The sequence below is a fragment of the Halichoeres trimaculatus genome, unplaced genomic scaffold, assembly GCF_033239565.1.
Source record: "Halichoeres trimaculatus isolate MK-OKI-2021-1 unplaced genomic scaffold, fHalTri1.1 fHalTri1_scaffold_4, whole genome shotgun sequence".
Classification (NCBI taxonomy): domain Eukaryota; kingdom Metazoa; phylum Chordata; class Actinopteri; order Labriformes; family Labridae; genus Halichoeres; species Halichoeres trimaculatus.
This window is the reverse complement of record NW_027437182.1, coordinates 11,813,610-11,835,538: the sequence shown is the minus strand read 5'-3', so window position 1 is coordinate 11,835,538 and position 21,929 is coordinate 11,813,610. Positions and strand designations below refer to the sequence as shown.

At 42.4% G+C, this 21,929-nt stretch overlaps 2 protein-coding genes across 6 annotated transcripts in view; one reads left to right on the top strand and one right to left on the bottom strand.

Annotated features, from left to right (window-relative positions):
- Positions 1–13,125, top strand: part of rfx2 (regulatory factor X, 2 (influences HLA class II expression)) — a 28,386-nt gene extending 15,261 nt beyond the window's left edge. For 4 of the 5 annotated variants that reach the window (XM_074667930.1, XM_074667934.1, XM_074667929.1 and 1 more), the window contains 15 exons: positions 1,281–1,363; positions 1,976–2,246; positions 3,352–3,426; positions 4,331–4,512; positions 4,685–4,804; positions 4,912–5,033; positions 5,739–5,857; positions 8,654–8,766; positions 9,419–9,570; positions 9,961–10,058; positions 10,195–10,344; positions 10,455–10,663; positions 10,752–10,905; positions 10,999–11,041; positions 11,162–13,125. In XM_074667930.1, the coding sequence (XP_074524031.1) occupies positions 1,281–1,363; positions 1,976–2,246; positions 3,352–3,426; positions 4,331–4,512; positions 4,685–4,804; positions 4,912–5,033; positions 5,739–5,857; positions 8,654–8,766; positions 9,419–9,570; positions 9,961–10,058; positions 10,195–10,344; positions 10,455–10,663; positions 10,752–10,905; positions 10,999–11,041; positions 11,162–11,283 (2,013 nt within the window). In that variant the 3' untranslated portion in view covers positions 11,284–13,125. The remainder of the gene's footprint in view (positions 1–1,280; positions 1,364–1,975; positions 2,247–3,351; positions 3,427–4,330; positions 4,513–4,684; positions 4,805–4,911; positions 5,034–5,738; positions 5,858–8,653; positions 8,767–9,418; positions 9,571–9,960; positions 10,059–10,194; positions 10,345–10,454; positions 10,664–10,751; positions 10,906–10,998; positions 11,042–11,161) is intronic. The other variant, XM_074667932.1, reaches the window with a different exon arrangement.
- Positions 13,126–13,184: 59 nt separating this feature from the next.
- The window catches only part of fcho1 (FCH and mu domain containing endocytic adaptor 1), a 63,130-nt gene continuing 54,385 nt past the window's right edge, over positions 13,185–21,929 (bottom strand). The window contains exons 18-27 of the mRNA XM_074668084.1: positions 20,630–21,703; positions 20,206–20,312; positions 18,957–19,152; positions 18,396–18,510; positions 18,069–18,224; positions 17,853–17,985; positions 16,356–16,552; positions 15,428–15,492; positions 13,841–14,008; positions 13,185–13,723 (exon numbers count right to left, since the gene is read on the bottom strand). Coding sequence (XP_074524185.1) covers positions 13,695–13,723; positions 13,841–14,008; positions 15,428–15,492; positions 16,356–16,552; positions 17,853–17,985; positions 18,069–18,224; positions 18,396–18,510; positions 18,957–19,152; positions 20,206–20,312; positions 20,630–21,703 — 2,240 coding nt within the window. The 3' untranslated portion in view covers positions 13,185–13,694. The remainder of the gene's footprint in view (positions 13,724–13,840; positions 14,009–15,427; positions 15,493–16,355; positions 16,553–17,852; positions 17,986–18,068; positions 18,225–18,395; positions 18,511–18,956; positions 19,153–20,205; positions 20,313–20,629; positions 21,704–21,929) is intronic.

The following is a 21,929-nucleotide window of genomic DNA, read 5'->3' as shown; positions in this document are numbered from 1 at the left end:
AACATAGCTCTCATTCATCTGAACTAAAAGCTGCTCATTCAGGTAGAAGTCTTTCTCCTGCTGCCCTTCTTTAGGTGTTCAGAAATGTCTTTCTCTGGCTGAGCCTGGCCCATCGCCTGCATGCATAAACTAAAAATAGCATCTTATTAGAGCTTTTTTTTTTTAAACTGTTTATTAAAGCCTAGGTTGGTTATTAGAAAGAGATTTCCTTACTGTTACAGCTGCAGCTTTTGTGATAAAGTGTGTGTTGCTTGAATTGCAAGTTTGGAGCAAAGCCCAGTGATTCCTGGGGGCTTGAACCAAATCCCAACACAAATCTGTGTGATGTCTAGTGTCCAACAGTGACTAGAAGCAGACCTGAATGTCTGCTATTACATTTGTCTAATTTATTGTACTGGCTTTCAACATCAGTCAGTGGACAGTTCATGTACTCCTTTCTCACATCCTTTGTCTTTTCTTCACTGTAGCAAACGCTACAAATTGTGATGTTGGTCAAATCAAGCTTGTTTTAATCCAAACATGTCTTTGTGTGTTCAAGTTAAATAATTGGAATTATGGTTCCATCAGCTTGTTTTAAAAATAAAAAAATAAAAAAAATAATAATGATGACATTTTATTTATAAAGTGCTTTTCTAAACACTTAAAGACACTTTAAAGAAGATAAAAACATCATGTAGAAACAACACACAATAACAAAACATGAATTAAAAGAAGCAAAACAAGAAAAACAACTAAGTTCATTTAAAGGCAAACATACATTGAAAGCATTTTTAGAGAGATGGGTTTTGAAAGTGGAGATGTTGGGACAGTTACTGATGTGAAATGGTAGAACATTCCAGAGGTAGTGGGGGTGAGAGAGAAAGCTCTGTCCCCCTGCTAATAACATGGAGAATTTGGTTTTTATTCTATCTAATATCATTTAAAACCCCTTATACTTCTGATTCCAGGCAAAAACTATGTACACATCTACAAGTTCCAATGATAAACAACATCTGCTTGAGAGCCTTGGCAGCACTGAACATTATTTGTATTATTTAGCATTTTTAGATGTTACTCCATTTCTATTAGAACAAGGGGTGCACAGAGGTTTTTCACTGTACTTTTATGTACACACTGTAACAGGTGTGCTGATACCTACCCTCAGAGCGGACACACTTCTAAGAGGTTGCATGATTACAAAACATCAGTTAATACAAAAGGAACTTTGACAGTTTTTTAATTACTGAAGCATAAATAATGTGTTTTTAACCCCTTTTTCTGCTTTGTCTCTTTGTGTGCAGGTGCAACAGGTGCAACATGTTTACCCATCCCAGGTCCAATATGTTGGAGAGAGTGGAGAGACTGTTTACACCAATGGGACCATGTAAAAATTTTACATTACATTACAACAAAATATGATACATGTGTGATTTGTCTGATCATCTGCCAAGTAAAATTCAGAATTCCAACCTGCACCACAAACAATTAGTTTCACTTTTTGGCACATACCCAGGTTTGTCCTGTTTGGTTAGCATGCACTTTGTCATCAATTGTGTTTTCAAACTTAAACTTGCAATTGATAAAAGAGCTCCAAAACATTATTTTGTTGTTGAAATTACAAAGACACAGCAGTACACACTGCTAATAAGCTTCTCTTTATCTAGTGTAATCTAACATTATAAGTGCTTTATAAAAAGTCTGACCAAGACTCCAGACCACTTTCCTCATCATTTCAGCCTCCAACTGCTTTTAAAGTGTCTCTAATCAAAAGCCTGTGATGAAGCCAAAGTGATTTTCCACACAGCTAAATGTTTGATTTGACTCGAGCAATATCAAGTACCTCACATCAAGTAAACCACACATCACTTGTGTGGTTAGGCATAAGAACAAGTTTGGATTACTTGAGCATTAACTGACCAAGTAAAAGCGGTACATGTTTTGAGGCACTGACCTGGAATGTGAAAACTGCATATTAATCTGACTGTCCTCTCCCTAGACGAGCGGCCTACTCGTACAACCCTGATGCTCAGCTGTACGGGCAGAGCAGCGGGGGACCCTACTTTGACTCGCAGGCCGGCGGAGCTCATGTCACCACGGTGGTCTCTTCCGCCAGTGGCGGGGTGCCCCCCCATGGTATGGTGGGCATCGCCATGGACGTGGGCAGCAGTCACATCATCTCCAGCGGAAGCACCTACCTGATCCATGGAGGGGGCATGGAGGGAAGCCGCAACCATATATCACATTCATCACGCTCCTCCTCAGCTATGGTGAGCTAGGCTAAAGCTACGATGTGTTTGAACCACCAAAGACGAAAATGGACTTGTTCAGTGTACTCAGGGTTTTTGTTTTACTAAATGTCTCTGGCCATAACTGCTGATTTAGCTTATGTGGCTAACTAAGCAGAGATCTCTTCTTGATCGTGTGGAGATATGCAAACTCTCAGCCTGTGTCTAGACTCCCCAGACTCTGGGATGAGTTTAGTGCGTACAGGAACCTGAGTTGGGGCCTCCCTGCTCTGTTGTAACACACAGAGAGAAGAGAGCCTGTAGAATAGGGACACTGGCTTAAATAATTCAGCTCTGCCTTGTTTCAGAGGTTTTCACAGGCACTTGAGCGCTCTGTGAAACAAAGCAACCCCTGGGGCTCATTACCATTTGGCCATGAGCCCCCGGGAGCCTTCCTAAGGCTTGGAACGCTGCCTCCCTCTTTTTCCTTTTCTTCTGCGTCTCCAGTTTGGCTGCAACACCACGTATCTTTTTCTTTTTTGACTTGATTTTCTACCACAGCTCAACAGAATGTCCCTGGTCATGTAGTTCTCTTGGCCGGCCAGTTGGACTCAATATTTTTGCCTTGTCCAAAGTCAGGCTAATATGCCAACGTATTTAAGACCATGATACTGTTGCTAATGTCACAGAAACAACCTCAGAGTTTTTCAAACATTGCTTCTGTATACCTCTTATTGATTGGTTTAGGGTTAGAGCAGTGGTGGGGGTGGGTTGACCGAGGGTCTCCAAACTTGACGTGACCTGTGCCCCTGTTTGTGGTTCCTATTTGCATACATCAGAGTGTCTGATGGCAAACTTTCCCTCAGCAGCTTAACCCTATGAGTCCCTTGATTTGCATGCTTTTGTCAGCCGATAATGGATTTGGCTGCAACACTGACTGATTTTAATGGAAATGCAGAGATCTGGCTGCCCGCTAACAGTCTTATTTCCTTTTTGTTTGTCTGTGATTCTTTTTCATATTCCCCTGCTTACTTCTGTCCCTTTCTCTTTTTTTCATATCTCTCTCATTCTCTTGCCTCCCCCCTCTTATGTGTCCATTTTTTCTTTCTTACTTCCCTCTTTTCTTGCATGCTTCTTCTGTCTTTAGCTTGAAATGGCGATTGAAAACCTCCAAAAGTCTGAAGGAATTGCAAGTCACAAAAGCAGCCTGCTCAACAGCCATGTAAGTCAACCAGGAACTTTCTTTGTAAAGAACACAGGAAAAAAATTACAAAAAAAAAGGCTAATCAAAAGCTGAACTTTAGGAAGTGTGTTTGACTTGTGCTCTGCAAAGTTTAACAAACTTTCTACTGTTGGCTGTACTCACCCTCTGGACTGTCCCTGTGCTGCGCTTTGCTGCCTCAATAAGTTTCCCTCCTAGAGCTCAATCTGCGTTTGCTGCCACTTTTTTTGCTTAAGAATGCATCTGTATATTTTTTTAACACTTTGCATGGACTTTTTTAAAAACTGATGTTCAAGATTTCTGTTAATTCTACCCTTGAGTTCACCGGTGACATTCAACCATCGTCCAAAAATGTTAATGCAGAACAACTGGATTAAACTTTGTCACTCAAAATGAAATTCAGATGAAATTGATCCCCTAATTTTGCCCAGAGATGATAATTGGTTGTTGAGAATCTCTATCTTCTTTCAAGCTCTGAATCTCTCTGTCACCACGCAATCTCCTTATTATGTATAAGAACACTGAAGTACCTGCTTTGCATCCAGTATTTTAAGCTTTTTATGCAAATTCTTGTTGACTGTGCTGTTAGAGAGGACTCTGACATATTTTCCTCTATACTGTCTGTCCTATAAATTTGTCAGATAGAGTCAAGAGTTTTCCTGAAGATTAAGAATTCACTTAATCAGTCTTTTCTGAAGCTGCCGTCACTTCCTGTTGGAGATGGAGTCAAAAGGAGCTGCAGTGTCTATTTGGTGTTTGACCTTACAAAATAATCAGCAGTATTTTTTTTTTCATCTTTGAAGTGATAATAAGAGACTCTACTTGACCTGATTTCTCTAAAGATGACTATCACAGAGCACAGATCACCCACTGACTGCCTGACTCTTCCTTTGTGTGTCTGTAGCTGCAGTGGCTGCTGGATAACTATGAGACTGCAGAGGGAGTCAGCCTGCCCCGTTGCTCCCTCTACAACCATTACCTGCGCCACTGTCAGGAACAGAAACTGGATCCAGTCAACGCAGCCTCTTTTGGCAAGCTTATCCGCTCAGTCTTCATGGGCCTCAGGACCCGCCGTCTCGGCACAAGGTACGAACAGGAGGAAGTCCTCAGCGTCGATAACATTTGTAGATGTGATGAGGAAGATGGCGCGTAGACATATTGAGTCTATTTCATGGAAGAGTGTATTGATAGTGAGCACACTGATGAAAAACCTGCTCCTCCTTACATGTTCTGGTTTTTCTCTCATTGACTCTTCTAGAGGTAACTCGAAGTACCATTACTACGGCATTCGGGTGAAGCCAGACTCACCACTCAACCGGCTGCAAGAAGACACTCAGTACATGGCCATGAGGCAGCAGCCTGTGCACCAGAAACAGAGGTCAGCACTCTTTCTCTCCTTTTGGCCACATTATCCCACAGCCCAAACCTGAAACAGTTCCTCAGTCTTCAATCCTTCTGTCCCACTTCTCCAAACTTTCTTTATAGGTTCAAACCTCTTCAGAAGGTGGACGGCATGTCTGACAGCCTGTGTGGGAGCTCTCAGCACTGTAACAGCACTCCAGAGCAGTCTGTGGCTGCTCAGAGCCAGCATCACCAGCAGTACATCGGTGAGGGCGGGCTCCACAGTTACTTTATTTACAAATGTCTGATACTCAAGAAGGGATGCACATATCCGATCCTGGTAACGGGTATCGGTGGGAAAGGATCGGTTTGAACGTGACACTCAGGCTAAACTATGATTTAGTCTACAAGGTATAACATTTTATAATCAAATAGACATTTCTGTATCATCAGCAGCTTTTTTTTCAACCAAACTACTCTTTAACATTTAAACACTTATAGTTTAAATAAATATACACTCCAATAATTCTATATGTACTCATTTTTGTCTTTTACTCAAAAGATCACCAGTCTTATCCCACAGTAGAGTAAACAGGTTATTGTTTCACACTGGTATAGGATCAGGATCTGTATCAGTCTATACCTAAAGTTCATCCCTACACTCATGATCTTCTTCTCTTTTCTGCTCTTTCTGATCCTAGTCCTCATAATCCGATACCAGATTTACCCTTCAAATATATGATAACACACAATCACATGTTTGCTTAACCTGAGCACACATTGTTAATTATGTTATAATAATTATCTTTGTCAAATTAACTGATATGGGTCCAGATTGTTTGAAATAGTTCAGGGTTATGTGTTTTCATGTTGACATACACTTTATGATCCACCCCTAGAAACCTTGTCCCCTGTGTGTTTGAGAGTAAAATGAATGACGCCTGTCTACGTTTTGCTCTGTATTTATGCAGATACGTCTCACGTTTTACCTCCATTTCCATCACCTGACCTGGGCACACAGCAGCTGCCTGAGCGCATCAACATGAACGACATCAAAAAGCTGCAGACTCTGTACAGAGACCACTGCGAGGTATTTCATACCCCAGCACCACTCTTTTTATGACACCTGCAGCTTACATCAGAGCAGTTCAAACAAATATTTAATCTCATAGCTTGCTACTGTTGTGATAATTTGGTTTTGTTTTCAAAAGAAACAACTTAAAAGGGGAAAAACACTGCTTTTTTGAAGATCTATATGAACAAATCTTATTATAAAAATGTCTTCATACTTCTTTTGGAAAAAATGAGCTGATGTGGTGAAGATTTAAAAAATTACAGCAGCTTCTGGGAGTAAAACTCACCAAGTGATTATCTTAATTTATTGCTTTTTGATGAATTTCTTACGGTGTTGACGAAAACTCACGAACAATTTTAGCAATCACAAAGTAAGTAAAAATATTGTTGAATAATGACTGCCTGATGATTTAAAGATACTTGTAATTCTACTCTAGAGAATTAAAACTCATAGATATGATTCATTTTAAATAATTTTGCCCAATTTAATGATAAATTGAAACAAACTGTTGTCTAAGGAAGAGATTTTTCAGGCCAAGGGTTATCATATGATCATATAATTTAACAAAATTAAAACAAAATGAAAAAAATCTTATAATTGTGAAAAAAAAAACAACAACAATTCTTTGAGGATTAGCATCGAATAATGTAAATTGGATAATGTAATTCACTTTCACTTTAGCTTGAATAAAAGCAGTCAACAGGTGGCAGCCTCTAAGAATATATATACCATAACACAGATTGAGATATGTTAAACAGCAAAATGTCAATCCACAGGTTGATATTTCATCAGGGCTGTGAGGACAATGAAGAAGCAGACGGCGGTAAAAAAATAACCTCTAAACACGGCGTCAGTGAGAGGGCTAGAAATGATATAGGACATTAAAATTTGGGGGCTTTACCAGCAGGAGAGCGGCTGTGATTAAAGCAGCGAGGCTCTGGCTTTATCATATTATCCCTGCCCTCCCCTTGTCCAGTCTCACCACACTCCCTTTGTTCCTGCCTTCTTTTCATCTCAGTGCAGCTTTCAAGACATGCCAATTAACCTTTCAGCGCGCACCGTGGACATCTTGGTGTCTTTGTGGTGGCCTCCCCTCGGGCCTTTGTGTTGTCTTGTCTGTGGACGGGCGCATGGGCTCCTGTCTTTATCTGCCAGCACATTTCTGTCACTCTCCCAGCTCTCATTGAGTGCTGTGTTTAATGTTTATGCATTTTACTTTTTACTCTCCTTTTCATGAGAGACACAGAGCCCTGTTAACACATGAACTCAGACTGTTCCTGGTCTCTTTAAAGCTTCCTGCTCAAATACAGGAACAAATTCATCAATCCATAAAACATCAGGTTTCTTACTAACTTTAAATACTCTGTTCTTTAATCAGCGCCATAAAGAGTCAATCTCCTATCAGTTGTGTATTTATTGTTGTCATAGCAATGGTAGTCAAATATTCAGGCACCAACTATGCCACTAAATTAATGTTTAAACACAATTGATTAGGTGTTTAATAAAACTTCTGAGAACCATAAATCACTCTGTTTGTGTGTGCATGTGTGTGTGTGTGTGTGTGTGTGTGTGAAAATGTAAGTGTTTAGAATCACTGCAGCACGTATCACCTGTCTGTGATTGAGCAAACAAGTGTTATCTCTCCTTGATACTTCTTTCCTTTCTTCTGTCTTGTCTTTAAAACTTTCTTTCTCTCCCTTTTTTCTTTTTCACTTTTCTGTCCTTCTCTCTATCCCTTTTGTTTCTGTCATTTTTTCTTACTTTTTCTGTTGCTTTTCTCTTTTCTCTTCATTCTTTAAAAAAAAAAAAGCTGTTGTCCCTCTATGGAAAAAAAAGAGACCTTAAAAAAAAATCCTGCTCTTGTTCAGAAGGACGGGGAATTCTCCTTTTTGTTTTGGAGTTCTGTGTTTGACCTGTTGCTCAGGGCGACCGTAAACAAGGTTGTCATGGCAACAGCTGGAGAGGAAGCAAAAACATATCATGTGATTGAAGCCCACACTGCTGTGTAACAAGATCCAGCGGCAAGTGCACGTCCTGCCAGAATCGAGACAGAGGATCTCCGAGCTCGGCGTGAATCGTCCTCTCGCAGACTCTGCAGAGACACAGCGACGTGTTTGAAAACAGAAACTCATATCAGTTGGACCTCTGCCTTGTGTGGAGTCCACAACTTTTAGTCCTCAGCTTTTTCTCTTTTACTCTCATAATCGGACATGGTTTATCTGCTCATCCTCTTTTTAGAGCCAGATTACAGCTTCGTCTCTGTCTGACTGAACCCTGGAGCCTTTTTAATCATTTTAAAACACTCCCCTATCTCCTGCTTCCTTTACTTTGCTCTTGTGTGTGTGTCTGTGTCTGTGTCTGTGCATGTCTGTGTGTACTCTGATTTCTAAGAGCCTCATACATATGAACAGGAAAGAGGAAGTCATGTGGGCACTTGGGTCAAAGCTTTGCTGCTAAAACGAAGTAAAAACACGCCTCAGTCTACACGTTTAGAGAGGCCAGTGGAAAGAAATGTTTCAAATCTCCATGAAGAAAACTCCAGATGAAGGCTGAACGAGGCCGCTCGGATCCTCCTGATGATTAATGTGCAGGGAGCTGTGTTTGAGCTGGCTCATTGTCTAACCAGGAGGGCCCACAGTAAGCGAGAGCCTGCCTGTAGAAACTTTGTTGTGTGTCTGGTTGCCATGGTTCAGCTCTGTATGTTTTGCTCCCCCTCCTCCTCCTCCCTCCCTCTCTTTTCCCTCCTGTCTTCCCTCCCTCTCACTCCCGGTCTCACCCCTCCTCCCCCTCTCCCTCGCTGCTCTCCTGCAGGCCACTTTGGATGTGGTGATGAACCTCCAGTTCCACTACATTGAGAAACTCTGGCAGACTTTTTGGTATTCAACACCGCCATCTAGTGACGGCAGCACCACCATCCCCAACAGGTCAGAGAGCTCCCAGCGACTGTTCCACCATCAGTGTTTACCCTGTGTGAGGGACGTTCAGTCACATGTTCAACACAAGTCAGAAAAGTTTAAAAAAAGAAAAAAAAGAATGACTGCTGATGCAAGAGAGGAGCATTCTTTTATTTCAGTATAATATTCTTTGTATTTTCATTTTCTTGTCTTTCTTTCTTTCCCTCTGTCCTTCTTCACTCATTTCATTCTTTTTACTTTCCTTTCTTTCTCTTTTGTCTATCTTCCTTCTATCTTTCCTCGATTCCTTTGTTCTCTCCTTTTTTCAGTCCTTCTTCCTTCCCTTCTTTTTTACATCCTTCCTTTTTTCCTTTGTTTTTTCCTTCCTTGTGCTATTTTTCTTTTCTTTTCCTTCTATTTTTCCTGCATTCTTTCTTCCCTTCAGTCCTCTGTTCTTTCCTTCTTTTTCTTCTTTTTCTTTCCTTCCTTCCTACCTACTATCTTTCCTATCTCCCTCCTTTCCTTTTTTCTTCCTTCCTTCCTTCTCACCTACTATCTTTTCTAGCTCCCATCTTTCCTTTTTTTCTTCCTTCCTTCATTTCCCCCTTCCTTCCTTCTTTCTCTACAATATTAACAGCCTTTGTCTTTATTTTTGTTTCTTCCTGTTTGTGTGTGTGTGTAGTGATGATGACCTGGAGGGTGTGATCCCCAGAGAGAAGCTGGTGTCCCTGTGTAAATATGAACCAGTCAGATTATGGATGAGGAGCTGTGATCACATCCTCTACCAGGCTCTGGTGGAGATCCTGATCCCTGATGTGCTGCGTCCTGTCCCCAGTCAGTATCACTGAAGTTTTTAGATTGTTTAGATTTTACACCACATGGTACCAAACAGTTGGGCTCTGATCAGTCTTTTATTTTTTGGATTGCTATTTATGAAAATGTAGATAGTTGTTGTTACTGAAGCTTCTAGAAGCTGTTTTATTCCTCAGCTGCTGTAAGAGGTTGAGCTGTGCAATGACCTGGAAACATAAAAAAATTCCTGCTACTGTTAGACATGTCATGATATTAGAAAGACAGTAGAGTTATTGAGCCCTTCGTTCTGTGAATCTGCCTGAATTATCTGTATCTGTATTTGTCTTCTATCACTCAGCTTTACTCTAAGGATCTCTGCTGAGCTGATTGTTGTGAAGTCACTTTGTAATCCAGGCTGTTCTCTTTCTTCAGGCACTCTCACTCAGGCCATCCGTAACTTTGCCAAGAGCCTGGAGGGCTGGCTGACCAACGCCATGACCAGCTTCCCTCAAGAGATTATCCGCACCAAGGTAACCAGACCATCCCCTTTGAGACCACTGAGATCTTTCTTCATTTCGCTAATAATGTCTCAGCAGTTTGTCTAATATACCTCAGAGTTGTGTGACATGAACTTTGCTGTATTCTCTCGTGGTGTTCACGCTCCAGGTGGCCGTTGTCAGTGCGTTTGCTCAGACTCTGAGACGTTACACCAGTCTGAATCACCTGGCTCAGGCCGCCCGTGCCGTCCTCCAGAACACGTCCCAGATCAACCAGATGCTCTCTGACCTCAACCGCGTCGACTTCGCTAACGTCCAGGTAAACTTTTTGAATTATCTGATGGTTAAATCTCACACTGCTTCAGGTCCAGATGTTGTTTGGACATTTTTTAGCTGACTGTATCGGCTTGTGTTTGTTTTGCCTAACAGGAGCAGGCATCATGGGTGTGTCAGTGTGACGAGAGCGTGGTTCAGCGCCTGGAGCAGGACTTTAAGGTCACACTGCAGCAGCAGAGCTCTCTGGACCAATGGGCCACTTGGCTCGATAATGTGGTCTCTCAGGTCCTGAAGCCTCATCAGGGCAGCCCCAGCTTCCCTAAAGCTGCTCGCCAGTTCCTGCTGAAGTGGTCCTTCTACAGGTACGGGTCTGATCCCTCTCTGAAGCTTTAACACAGGGTCTGAGCAAAATGTATGGGTGATCTGATTTTTATTTCTGCTTCTGTTCAGCTCCATGGTGATCAGAGACCTGACCCTGCGCAGTGCTGCTAGTTTTGGCTCCTTCCACCTTATCCGCCTCCTGTATGATGAGTACATGTTCTACCTGGTGGAACACCGTGTGGCCCAGGCCACTGGAGAGACTCCCATCGCTGTCATGGGAGAGGTGAGACAAAGAGAAGCTGCTACTTTTACTTAAACAGTGATGAAAATAAAAGTGTGTGATGTGAAACTAACACCCCCTCTTGTTGATTCACAGTTCAGTGACCTGAGCTCTATGATGCCTTCACTCATGGAGAAAGGTAAGAAGAGTTCAGATTTTTGTTTGAAACATAAAGATACAAGTCTGTATATTCTGGTTCTAAAAAAAACTGATTGTAGACTCAAACCAATCCTTTAACTATCTCTCTCCCTGTCATTAGACGCGTCCTTCTCTGATGAGATGAGTGACCTGGGCAGTGACGCCGATGCGTCCAGAGGGCCGACTGAGCCGGCTGTGAAGAGAGAGAGGATTGAAATGAGTCACCCTCTGCAGGAGATGTGAGTCCCAGCAGGGCCCGACTTAGAGCTACGAAGACCAGCATCCTCTCCCTGAAGAAAAGGTGACTCTGAAGGTACTTCAGGGCCTTACAGGGACACTGACGGGCAAGCATACTGCGTCCTTCTGTAGTCGGAGCGTGCAATGTACATAAAGAAGAAGAAGAAAGTAGCATCCTCAGTCGTCCCGTCACTAAACAGACTGATCTTTCTCTGAGAATCTCTCATCTTTTCTGTTTGTTTTTTACTCACAGGGTGTAACAGGCCTGATTTTCTTTCTTTTTGTTCCAACTGTGAATGACTTTGTGCAGTACCTTTTTATTGGATGTGTAACTTTGAATGGTGGTGTGTGTGCGTGCTGTTTCTGTGATTCCTCTCCTCTCTTATTTTGAACTAGCTGTGCCATAGTGTCATTTGAGTGCCTTAGATCGCTAACTTTAAGAACCACCACTACAGATGTCTATCTGTCCCTCAGCTGTGCCTCTACCGCAGTATGAATGTATCGTCTCCAAACCTCAACACAATGAAAGCACCTTTAACGTAGACTTGGTGTAGGTGTGTACTCTCCTCGTTGCCTCTGCTGCAGCTCGCAGCCGTTTCACACGCGCACGCACAAAAACAACGACAAACATGCAACCTACTGACCCAAAGGACCTTTCCCTGAGTCGATCCCAGCAGCTTAGCCACGGTCAGGAAGGCGGGGAACTCAGTACGTTACCTGTGTGAGATGTTGGTTTTGTTTACCTCAGTAGATTTATAGGCTGTGCTCCTGTAGGCTCAGATCACATGAGTATTAAAACATGTAGCCACTGTTACAGTTTATATCTCCATCTCACGTTTTCTTTAGTGTGAAGACGACTTCATGAGCGGTTTCAGCTCCTCAGTGTGCGGTTAGTGGACAACAGTGAGTTCTGAAACAGACTAATCAACCTAATGGAGATGAGAATTTAAAACCTGAACTGGAATCTGACTATTTCCTGATTTAAAAACAAGGAGCTGCATACTTTATGATTTCACACAAATGTTGGAGTGTATGGACCTGTAAAACCAAAACTCATTTAACAAAAAAAAGAAGAAAAAAAAAGAAAGAAAAAAAGGATTTCTTTGGCTCCAAGACTTCAGAGACTTTGACCTCATGCTGTTCCTCAGATTAGACTCTTATGTTTCGTTTGGATTAGATAGAAAATGCAGAGGAGAATCTGTCCATAATAAATTATATATAAATATATATCTTTGTATGATGTAGGAAGTGTGTGCTGTGTGGCCTTTGCCTGATCTCTCCTCACACTGTCAGAAGAAAAAGAAGCTTTGATGTGATTAATTAGACCAGTGTGTGATCCATTTGTTTCCAAATGTTCCGTGTATGAAACTCGAACCTTACCGCGGAGCTGCTGCTCTACGGTCAGACTTTAAAGCATCAGAAGAGAAATCCTATTTATATGACCTATTCTGATTTGATTGACATCTGCTTTGTGCTGGAATCTGATTGGTTGATTTATTTCTTTATTCCTCTTCCTTGTTTCCCTCCTCTGATGATTTGGTTGTAGCGATGAGAATCCTGGAGTTTTGAGTTATTTAAAGGCTTTTTGTAACTCGTGCCTGTCACAGTAATTTGCCTTCAAGTGCTTTGGAAGACTAAGTAATTTCTGTGTGTACTTTGTAATGTTTTGTAAGACTGTTTTAGATTTTTTCGGCGGAGGATTATTTTTTATTGAACTAGATTTGGTTCTTCTTACAAGTATACTGAACCCTTATTTTTGTGCATTTTTAAACCTGTTCTTGACTACACTTTAACTAGCCTAAGGACGAATGATGTCTGTAATAAACTGCATAGTTCAGCTGTATTTTGTACTTGGTCACAATGTGTAATAAATTGTTGTAAACCAAAATGCTTTGGGAACATTTATTTTTATCAAATGTCAGCACAAAACCTCTATGTGGAACAAACAGCAGCTTTACAAACATTTTGTTTATTTTAGGTTAAGTACAGGTGAGTTATCAGGAAGTTTCCTCCATACCTTATTTACAGAAATTAAAAATCCTAGCTCCCATAGCTGCTCACTTCCAGACTCATATTTTTAACTCTATCTACATGGTTTATTTTCTGCTGTACTTTGAGAAGAGTCCTGACATCTAGCTTAGTCTGCAGAACAGGAGGAAATGATTGAGTAGAAAAAGTCAGTGTACAACACACAACTTAAATTAGAGGAGAGAAGAAGAAGAAGAGAAGGCTTGGTCCTAAAACAGCAGGACACCCTCAGAAGTAAGTGCACGTCTTCCTTCAGGCTGAGCTGTCTGAGTGAAGGTGCCCTGTCTTCACTTTAATGTCTCATCACTGATCCAACCTGCTTCTGTCACAGGACTCAGAAAGGGTGCAAAGTTTTCTGACCCAGCAGCAGCGAGCATCCTCCGCTCAGTTCACAGAGAGCAGCCAGCCATGTACTTTCCTGTCAAACACACGACAAAAAGATGAGTGCAGCCTGAAGAGACGTTCACGGCAGGACACACTCCTCTGTAATTGGGTAACTGATATGATCAGTCGCAGTAAGAAATGAAAGCCTCACCTGTGGCGAATCTCTTCTTCACCAGCGACATGCGGTAACGGCTTCCCACCAGCTCCACGTCCATGCCCGACAGAGAGGCCCCGGAGCCCACAAACTGCACAGCCAGGCTGGGTGGAGGGCCGCGGGGGACCTCCAGGCACTGCCAGCTGGCACACAGAGTCCCTGAGCCTGAAGCACACACACACACACACACAGATGAACTTCACATCGATGTTAAAGAGTCAAAAACAAATTGTCAAAACTGTCAACAAAAACAGGCCAGGGAAGGGATTGCAAGTAATTTTGAATCTTATGCATTTTGTATCTGTTTTGATGCTCTTTAAAAAAGGTCTGCATTATTCCACCAACTCCACGTAGGCAGCATCTTAAGGGAACTTAGCAAGGCCAACTTGGCCCACCAGCTGTTTGGCATTGGCAGAGATGATTTGGCAAATTTTTCATGGGAGCAACCCACATACTCAGCTCCGCTGCTCATCCCACAAATATGTGCTCCATTCAAAAGAGAAACAAACAGGCTTTGCATTGGTAAAAGATTTATTGCCAAAAAGCAGTCTTACATCAAAGAAATAATCTACCAAACATAAATGATCTTATTTTTGGTTTAGTTAATTTTTGGAGCCTGTGATCTGGATTAAAGACGTTGGTTGAAAGGAGGAAAAGTTTTTAAAAACATTTTTAAAAAGCCGGTTTTACCACCAACATTTCAACATGAAGTTGATTGACTACAGGAAAATGTCTCCGTTAATCTCCGGCCTCTCTATACACCAGTGTTGTAAATACTCCATCATAAAATAACAGGATGAAACAGAAAGTGAGATGAACATGAATTAAGCTTTGATTTAGCACATTCAACTCTTTGAATTGAACGCGGCACTATTAACCTTTAGTGATGAATTACAGGAGAACTGTATTCTTCCAGGGAGGGAGGAGTTATGGTGACCTTTCTGTGTTTGATCACCTCTCATAAAGCACAGAAACGTTTCTCGCTCCCAACGTTTTCAGCCCTGATCGTCCCATCCATCAGTGTCTGCTCTGAACAGCCTGTTTCTCTCTGAGCGTGTAGCTTCTCTGCGCGGTGGTAATATATCATTAGATGATCAAAACAGAACGAAGGAAAGAAGAAAATGTGGGTATTTGATTCAAAGAGGCACTCAGGTGGAGGAGACCTTGAGCTAAACTGATTTGAGCTCAGACTCTTTCCATTTTAGAATAGAGACGTAATGAGCTGTCGTCTGAGGCTGTGAAAAGAGCAACGATCACCCTGACGCGCAGAGAAGGAACTTCAATAAAAGTGTTTTTCTTTTCTTTTGGTTCAATAGAACAAGGATTCTTCTATTTTGCTCTCTGACAGCAGGCTGACAACAGCAGCTGCTACAACAAAATCCTGCCTCTGCTGTCAAAGAGTTACTGAATGCCTCCAAAACCCTACAGATCCATTATTAATTCATCCTAACGACTGATTGTGAAGTAGAAAGAGATTCCTGCTGGATTCTGATGATTGACACCAAACCTTACATAAGTAAAATGTCTGATCGATAGAGGCTGAAATGTAAAGCAGAGAAGTAAAGAGAGCGGCAGAGCTCTGACCTTTGCTGTGATTGGTCGGGGACAGGTTGGGGAGTTTCCACAGCAGACGTCTTTCCTCAGCGTTCCTGCAGACACAGTCAGAGAGAGTATATCTGACGCTTATTTTCCAGTTTGTTTTTTAAAATCAATCACAGAAAACATGAAGCCCTCACACAGCAGGGAAGTGGTGATAATGGAGTTATTAAGATTTATACTTCCTACAGCTCACATAAATTCTGTTTGAGCTGATAAACGGATCTGTTTTTAAAAATAACTCCTCAACATTTGGTCTAACCTGTTTCAGATTATTAGAGGCTTGATTCTGATTGGTTTTCTTTCTTCTTTAACTATGAGTAATTTTCTCTCTGAAGCTGTAAAATTACTAGTGGTTTGATATGAAATTTTTACTATTTTGCTCCTGTGTTTGTCTGGAGATTCTACATGTAACCATGGCATGTCAATGCTAACTGGTGCAAGGCCTGATGTTTCCCCACGAGGTGAGGAGGAGGAGAGGACACCATGCTGATACTCAGGTGTGAGCTAAGAAGTAATGACACTGACCTGTCCTTCCATCCATCGTTATTGGGAACGTAAGATCTATCTCCAGTAAGATGAACGAGCTAGCTGTGCAAACCCAGCAATAGAGGGAATACCAGGAGGCAGAGTAGCATCATGCTATTCACAGACATGGCTAACGGGGCTAACATCAGACACCAACGCCACATTGGAGGAGCTTCACCTGCTGTGAGCAGACAGGATCCAGGAGACAGAGACTGAACAGACTGCTGAAGAAGCTCAGTCCTGGATCCTGTGGAGGTGGAGGGTGACTGACTGGAGAATGATGGACGAGCTGTAAACATCTATTTTGTTATGGACCTTTTTGCACTTTCTACACACTTTCTTACTTTTGTTTTCTATTCTATGCTGTCATCATGTTGACAGGACTCACCAGGAGGCGGGCGGCTGGCACTGCAGGTCGGTGGCCGTGTGGTCTAACGGCAGCAGCACCTGCACAGCAGTGAGCTGTGTGGAGGGAGCGGTGGCCGGGCAGCAGTGATAATCCAGAGACACCCGGGTCACCGTGCCGCTGCGCTGACACTCTGCAGAGAGCAGGAGAGGAGCCCGACCCGGGTCCTGAGATGACACCTGAGGAAACAACAAACACCTCAAGTCTGAATAAGTTTAAGAAAAGAGTCCAGAACAGGTTTAGTGTCTTTCGTAGACCAAGTAAAACTGAACCAAGTCAGCACAGGGAATTTTTCTTACAACATTTCTTTAAATTTATTTACTGGTGGTATGTATTTCACTCGTTGAGGAAGATTTAGAGGCTATCTAAAGCCTGGCTCACACTACAGGATTCTCGACCCGATTTAACCCTTATCCTCCCGACAATTGGGGAAGAAATCTGGTCGAGGACTAAAATCGGCCCCGACGTCCGGCCAAGATTATCTTCTAGTGTGAGCAGTTGACAGATGAATCTTTAGCCCCACGATCGTCTCACAGACTCGTCGGAGCCGCCCCAATGATTTTCAAACATGTTTAATATTTATCTGGATGATTACAACATTCATTCTTACTGAGGATGACAACAGACAATTAGAAAAAGCACCAGAGACCGGACAACAGACAACAAACGCAGGCTCAAAGTGCAACTGAAAGGCTCCGGGTCAGCTGACTGCGCACTCCACTGGCCCACTCGAGCCAGTTCAATAATGCCTTTAAAAAAAAACACATAACCACGCCATTTTCAAACAGTAGCAAACTGTTGTCTTATCAGTGATCGGTGTGAGATCATGCCATTATTGGCTGATGCAGCAACAGTTTCACCTCTGTCCCTCTGCGTGCGTGTAATGGATGAAAGGCACTGCTGCAGACAGCTCCGCTTTTTTCTCTCCTGTCCCACCACTGCGCTAAAAACCTCAGATCAAATAACTGGGCAAATATGGTCCATCACTCTCTCTGGTCAAATAATCTTGTTGAAATCCTATGTGGTGGTCAGTATTTTCAAATCTTGTAGTTTGTGCATGCTTAAGATTTAAGAAAAGATTATCTGTGAAGATTCTCCTTATGTGTGAGATACAACCCGCTTTCAGAATCTTTTAAGATTTTTAAAATCCAGCCAGGCTTAAGCTATTTGGTGCAAAAATTTAGAAAAATATGAGGAAAAGTCCAGACTAAACACTTCAAACTTATGCGAAATGTTTTTAAAGAAAAAAAAAAATCAAAAAAGAAGTGGTACCCTATTTTGGCTTTTTCCCTTTTCTTGGAAGAAAATGTCTACTTTCTAAAAAACTCTGGGACACGTTTCAACAGACTTTCGGGTCATTAAAATAAAGAATCAGTTTAATAATATATTTTACTCCATCCCAGATCTGAATTATTGAGAGAATCTGACAGGAAAGGTCAGACATGATGAAAAAAGGCCAAAAAAGTCAGAGATCCTCACCTGATACTTGAGCAGACCGACATTGTAGTACGAGGCCTGAGGGTTGAGTTCAGCCTCCCTCTGCAGGTAGAGCTGCAGGGCCTGCATGTTAAACCAGAAGTCTCTGGTGTCCGGGTCACTCTGAGACGGGTCGCTGTAGAGACAAGGAGACAGGTCAGTAAACACAGCAGACTGTGAAACAAGAGAAAGACGAGATAAACAAGTGTGGTTAACAACCTGTAGAGCAGCTTTTGGTTTGGCAGGAAGTGATCGATCCTGGAGATGTTGACCAGTCTGAAGCTGAGCACGGGGACGTTGGGGTTGGCTGTGAAGATGCGGGTGATGCCGGCTGGGAAGGACATCGTCAGGTCACCTGTGATCTTCACGAGGCAGCTGGAGAGAGGAGGAAACACACAATCTCATTTGTGTTTTAAAATGGTCAAGTAAAGGTCAAACAAAATACCACAGTTACATTAAACCTCGCATGGAAATGTTATTTCCCTCTCTGAGCAGAAAGTGTTCAATTTCAGATGCTTTCAGAGGAAAAAGTGGCGTGATGCTGACCGGTTGTGTTGTCCACCTTTGAAGTAGGCGTTAATGTATTCAGTTATTGCTGCAGCCACCGGCCAGGCCTCTTGTGTGCTGAGAGAGATGGGGCTGGGTCCTCTGGAGAGGTGCACTGTCGGAAAAAAAAAAAACAATATGAGACTGAGCCAAGCTGATAGGAATGAGATTATCAGGAACATTATAAACTTGAAGCTACAAGCTGCAGGTTAGCCTGGCTTTGCAAAAAACAGCTGATCAGGTGATGTCCAATGAGACTAAACTCCAAATTCTAGCATCTTTAAGATTGTTTAATACATTTATTCATGTATTTACTTTCAATTCTCACATTTAAAAAAATCTGACAGTTTGCAGTTTGTTCTCTGACTCTGTTTTTTGAACAATCCTTTGGCTTTCACTTTGTTTCTACCTACAGTTATGAAAACTTGTATCTTTCTTTTCATCAAAACTCAATACCGACATTACCTAAACTTTCTACATCTGTCTCTCATGCCACATCATTCTCCTACTTTAAGTCCATCATCCTGTGTTGTATGTTTAAGGTCTAAGTTTAAGTCTCACAGGGTCGCTGTTGGTGGTCCTGATGCTGGAAGGGCAGCGGGGAAACTTGTCCTGGCCTAGCAGGACTGCTTGCCCGGTTCTGTCCCGCCCAGTCTGTGTCCCTGGTCTGAGGACCCCACTCACTGGGGCTGGAGGAGGAGGAGGAGGTGAGTGAAGGGCTGGGCTCCGGCAGAGGGGAGGAGCACAGAGAGCGGGACTGAAACACACAGAGTCAAAGGTGTTTAAGATTTAGAGAGAAGGTTTTAATAGTTCTCACAGCTCAGTTTGAGCTCATTTGATATTTTCAATTAAAGATCATATTGATTTAAGTGTGAAACTGAAAAAAATGGATGATTCTGTTTGCATCAAAACCTTTGTCTTTTATCGCTTTTACTTCTATCTCAAATCGGTTTTATTGGCTTGTTAGCTTTTTTATTGTTTTATCTCTTCATTATTATTTTGTAATTATTATTGATTTACAATTCTGTTATTACACTCTTGATATTGTCTTTTTATACCTCATGTCCTGTTCTCTGCTCCCAACCCCATTTTTTATTACCTCCGCCAAAGTAAAAGTAAAAGTACGATCCAGATCCTAGCAATATTCTGGATACCAAGATCTGGAATATGAAATATGTACTCGTCATCATAATTTTCAACACTGTCAGGGAACAAATTATCATACAAACCTGCAACTAACACCAAATTGTAGCAGACAGTCTGCTGAAAGGGAGTATAACATTGAAGTAGGACTAAAGTGTTGTGTGAGAATCACAATATACTTGGCAGAGGTCTGAGCTCTCTGAGTGCTTTTCTAGTTGCCTTTTATCTTCTTGTTTTCTTTTTCTTGCTTAGCTTTTATCTCAGTCCTCATGCTCTCAATTTATGTTGCATGGCTCTTGTATTACCAGGGTTCATATGGGTCGAAGCTTGTGTTCGTTTTCATGTCCTGGCCGTTGTCAAAGCACTTTGTAAACTTCTGTTTTTAAAAGTGCTACACTAATAAAGTTATTATTATTATTATTATTATTATTATTATTATTATTATTATTATTATTATTATTATCATCATTATTATTATTATTATTATTATTATTAATATAAAACTGAGATCTTCATCTAAAAAACAACTTCATGCAGCATGTTTGCACATACGTGGGTTTTAGCAGTGAAATTCTGGGCTATATAGAAGTAAAGTTAATAGACTAAAAAAAAAAACATTTTTTAATGCAAAGAATTTATTCATTTGTTCACTCTCATCAATACTCACTCTCTCACAGCCGCTGAGTCGACCTGACGTCCTCTTGGCCCGCGCCACTCTCTGAGGAGCAGCTGACACAACTTCACTTGTGTCCTGTCTGAAGTTGTGTTTGGACCCTTAAACAAAAGACAAACACACAATGATCCCAAACTGATCCGGATCACACAATAAAACAGTTTAAAGACATAAAGATATCCTGTCAAATCAACCAGAAAAACTAGCTGGAGCGAAATCTATTGAAATTAGGGATTAAGTATTAGTTTATATCTGAATATTCATCACTGAGGTTTTCCTTCATCAGAAATACTTAAAAACCTTCAACTTCTTGCTCTTTGAGTGATGTTTCTCTCATTTGTCATTAATTCTTATACATAAATTAAAATCTAAGAAAAAAGGGATTACAGAGTTTCTGACGGATCAGAAACAGGTCTACCTTTGTGAGAGCTGATGCTGCACGGCATCTGTGAGTTCAGATCCAGGCAGTCCTGATCCTTGTCTGTAGAGAAGCACAGATCCTCCTGTGGTCCCGAATGCCTTGTGAGTGGAGGGGCGTTCCTGCGCGGCTCACTCTCTGATGATCTATGCTTCCTCCTCTCTCCTCCTCCTCCTCCCTCTCCTTTTCCTCCTCCGTCCTGTGTTTTTCCAGAGACCCCCTCACTGAAGGGGTTGTGCACAGAGTTCCAGTGCATCAGCTCCTTTTTGGGCTGAGTCGTAGGTAAAGAGCTCGAGGTAGCATCGAGTCCCAGTCTGCTGGTGTTGGCAGAGCTAACACCGCTGCTGTTGCTGCCGTGTAGGGGAATCAAACCAGCAGCTGCAGCCAGAGTCGACTGGTGCGTTGGGCTGCCGATCATCGTGATCGCAAACGGATCGTCAGAGGAAACAGGAGGTGGGAGGCTGCGGTCTCGTTTCCTGTCTCTGTCTTTACGGTGAGAGGTGGATGAAGAGGAGGATGACGAAGAGTTAGGGGCTTTCTTAGTGTCAGGGAGGGTCATGGAAAATGGGTCTCCTCGTACATCTAACCCCCGACTCTCCTGTGTTTGGCGAGGTGGTGGGCGGGACCAGGCGTCAGACAGGTTCAGAGTTTCCTGGGTGACAGTCCTCTCAAACGCAGCAAGGAAGGGGTCCTCAGGAGGGATGTGTTTGCAGTTCCACACCGTGGACTCCATCTCGGCTGGAGGGAGGGACTGAGAAAAAGCAGGAAACCGTGCGGATGAAGGGTCCAGATCAGGCGGGACACGAGAGGGGCGTGAAGGAGCCACAGACCAGACATTAGCGGGATCGTCCTGCGGGAGAGGACTCCGACCAGGAGACGGGTCCCTGAAGGCAGAGAGGAAAGGATCTGCAGGTCGTCCCATCGTCTGAGTCTGCTCCTTACTCTGAGACAAAGGAGGCCACGCAGCCCAACCCGCAGGCTCAGGGGAGGGCCCGAGGGTTTGATGGGAGGGTGAGTCCAGGCCTGAGTCCTCAACGTTCTCTGGAGAGGAGGAGTCTGAGGAAAAGGCAGCGTCTGAATAAGACAGAAACACAAAAGAGCGTTAAATCTCTCAAACATCATCTGTGTCAGCAAAATATTATCACTTCGGCTAAAATTTGTTAGATGTTGACTCTTAGTTTTAAACAATAGAGTCTGATCATTTATCTTAGGGGGAGACTGATTTTTCTCTCTTTGGTCTGACAGCTGATGGAAAAGTGAAGTTACCTTAGTGTTCATAAGAAAAGTTAAAGACTGAATA